The sequence below is a fragment of the Eimeria mitis genome, genomic scaffold, assembly GCF_000499745.2.
Source record: "Eimeria mitis Houghton genomic scaffold, Emh_scaff1427, whole genome shotgun sequence".
NCBI lineage: Eukaryota > Apicomplexa > Conoidasida > Eucoccidiorida > Eimeriidae > Eimeria > Eimeria mitis.
The window spans coordinates 4,892-5,362 of record NW_013569184.1 but is presented as its reverse complement, the minus strand read 5'-3'; the positions used below and the strand labels follow the sequence as shown (position 1 = coordinate 5,362).

General features: G+C 44.6%; 1 protein-coding gene across 1 annotated transcript in view; it reads left to right on the top strand.

Moving 5' to 3' along the window:
* The window catches only part of EMH_0036770 (uncharacterized protein), a gene marked incomplete at both ends in the record, with an annotated part of 3,654 nt that overhangs the window by 2,728 nt on the left and 455 nt on the right, over positions 1 to 471 (top strand). Inside the window, 2 exons of the mRNA XM_013495121.1 lie at positions 48 to 118; positions 244 to 323. Coding sequence (XP_013350575.1) covers positions 48 to 118; positions 244 to 323 — 151 coding nt within the window. The remainder of the gene's footprint in view (positions 1 to 47; positions 119 to 243; positions 324 to 471) is intronic.

Genomic DNA, 471 nt, shown 5'->3' with positions numbered 1-471 from the left:
GTTTAGGGTTTAGGGTTTAGGGTTTAGGGTTTAGGGTTATGCTGCAGGTATACGAAGCAGAAGGAGTTGGAGGTCTCTTCAGGGGTTTTGTTCCGTCTTGTTTACACAGACTTTGCCGGTGAGGGTTTAGGGTTTAGTGTTTAGGGTTTAGGGTTTAGGGTTTAGGGTTAGGGTTTGGGGCGGAGAGTTTGAGGGTTTAGGGTTTAGGGTTTAGGGTTTAGGGTTTAGGGTTTTGGTGTGCAGGGATGTTCTCCACTTTCTGCTGCTTCGTTACTGCTATAAACAAACTGTCTTTCTTACTCGCTTCTTCTTCCGTGTCGTTGGTAAACTAGGGTTTAGGGTTTAGGGTTTAGGGTTTAGGGTTTAGGGTTTGGGGTTTAGGGTTTAGGGTTTGGGGGTTAGGGTTTAGGGTTTAGGGTTTATCGTGAAGGATTTGGAGTGTTTGTTGGTTTTTGTTTTCTGAATTCCATT